The sequence below is a fragment of the Pteropus alecto genome, unplaced genomic scaffold (genome assembly GCF_000325575.1).
Source record: "Pteropus alecto unplaced genomic scaffold, ASM32557v1 scaffold91, whole genome shotgun sequence".
Lineage (NCBI taxonomy): Eukaryota > Metazoa > Chordata > Mammalia > Chiroptera > Pteropodidae > Pteropus > Pteropus alecto.
In genome coordinates this window covers 486,801-488,869 of record NW_006431910.1, presented here as the reverse complement: position 1 = coordinate 488,869, position 2,069 = coordinate 486,801, and the positions used below count along the sequence as shown (strand labels likewise).

General features: G+C 67.6%; 1 protein-coding gene across 1 annotated transcript in view; it reads right to left on the bottom strand.

Moving 5' to 3' along the window:
• The window catches only part of RTN4RL2 (reticulon 4 receptor like 2), a 14,755-nt gene extending 12,943 nt beyond the window's left edge, over window positions 1–1,812 (bottom strand). Inside the window, exon 1 of the mRNA XM_015599090.2 lies at window positions 1,625–1,812. Within this exon, the coding sequence (XP_015454576.1) occupies window positions 1,625–1,655 (31 nt within the window). The 5' untranslated portion in view covers window positions 1,656–1,812. The remainder of the gene's footprint in view (window positions 1–1,624) is intronic.
• Between the last annotated feature and the right edge of the window lie 257 nt (window positions 1,813–2,069).

Sequence of the window (2,069 nt, the reverse complement as noted above, 5' to 3'; positions counted from 1 at the left end):
GAGTGCTCCCTGGAAGGGGAGTCCAGGCCTCTGGCTCTGACGGAGGGGCGCAGGGTCCCAGACCAGAAGCAGCAGCTCCACACCCAAAAGGCTGGGGAGGGGCTGGGGCCTGCGGGCAGATGCCGAGGGAGTAGGGGCTGAGGAGGTGGGAGCCAGGAACAGAATGGAGGTGGTGGCGACAACAGTGACGCAGGGGCCTGGGGAGGCACTGACGTGGTGATGGAGGTTCAGACTGCTGCAAACAGCTTCTCATTCTGCCAGAATGTAACACCCCAAAATAAGCAGTCACCACGGCGGCGGCGGCGGCGGCGGCAGGATCCGATGTGAGGCCCGGAGATATAAATGGCAGCATGGAGCCAGCCAGGGTGCCCACCCTCGGAGGCTGCCACCCCACTCGCATGTCCTCCCCTCCCCCACACAGCCACCGCACGAGGCCCTGAGCTCTGAACCCCGGGTCTGGCCCACCGACCACTCCCTGAGAGGAGGGATGTGCCGGGCAGGTGCTTTGGGAGTGGAGGGCTCCCCACGTGGAACTGGTTACCAGCAGCCTCTTTGTCTCATCCCCAGGCAGTGCACCCCCATCCCTTTCTCTTTCTCCTTTCCAGCCCCCACCCCCACCCTGATCAACCCCCAGCCCCGCTCCCACCTATGGTTCCGCGTTCCCCACCCTGGCACTCATTGCGACCAGTCGTCTTCCCAGTTTCTGACACCCCATCTCTATCCAGCAACCCCATCCTCCTCTGGTTCCGGATCTCCCCACTCCCCTTTCCTTCCAGGTACCCAGGTCCCAGCCTCATGTTCTTCCCCATTCCCCCACCGCCAGGTTCCGGTGCTTGTCCCTAGTCTTCTCTCCATCCCTCCCCTAAGCTGGTCTTCCCTCTGCGTCCCTCTTCCTCAGTGCTCACCTGGGTCCCACTTCTCTCCACGGTTTTCCCGTCTAACCTTTCTTCCTCCTCCTCCTCCTCCTCCTCCTCCCCTGTCCACCCCCTCCACTAACCACTTTCTCCGTCGTTGACTGCCCCGCTCCTCTCCTCTTCCCTTCCACCCTTTATGCACCCCGCCCCCAGTCTCTGGCCCACACCCTTGGCTGTTACTCAATCCGCGAAACTATCCCCTTTCCAGCGCCCTCCATCTGTCCTACGGCGCGGGGAGGCGGGGGGCGGCGATTAGGATTTCCCTCCGAGCCCCCATCCTCCCAGGCAGCCCCCTACCCACATTCCCCGTCCTCCCAGGTGACTGGAAAGTGCTGAGGCACTGGGCACGCGGAGTTGCTGAGTCGGCGCTTCCCCAGCCGGCCCGAGTCCTCAGCGTCCCCAGGAGCAGGTGGAGCCGGGACAGCGGAACCTGAGCCTCCCTCCCCGCTCCAGGCCCGGTCCTCATGCCCCCTGCGTCCGCCTGGGTCACGAGCTCCCCGCACATCCTGGCGAGCTCAGAGCCGGGTGCGTTCTTTCAGCCTGCAGCCTAGGGGGCGGGGGCGGGGCCCCGGGCTAAGCCTTTCCCCCTCGCCAGGCTACCCCCACCCCCCGCGACTGCCTCACCCTCGCGCCCCGGGGTGGTGGAGTGGGGAGAGCTCGGTTTCCCTCTCCAGGATGCCCTCTGCCCTCCGGCGGACCGGGGTCCCTACCTTGCAGCAGGCGCCCGAGCCCGGGCAGCATCTTGTCTCGACGCTCGGCGGAGGGGGCAGCGGGGGGAGGGCGCTCCCACTCGCTCCCTGAGCCCGCCAGACGGACGGCGGGAACTCCGCGGGGCTCCGGGAGGGCCCGGGAGTTCCCGGGCAGTAAGACAGGGCCGCGGGGCTCTACCCTGCGCCCCCCGGGTTGCGGGCCTCTGGAGGAGCCATCGGCCTCGACGGGACGGGGCGGAGCGCGACTGGGAGGGGAAGGCTGGAGCTGGCCGTCGGTGCCCGGTGCCAGCTACCCCCAGCAGCGCAGGCGGCGCGCGAGTCCGTCAGTCCGTGAGTCCGTGCGCCCCGGCTGCGCGCCGAGGGAGAGTGGGGACAGCGAGGATGCTCTTCCCAACCACCCCCACTCCTTCCCGCACTCGCTGGCTCCTCCCTCGCTTCCCGGCTC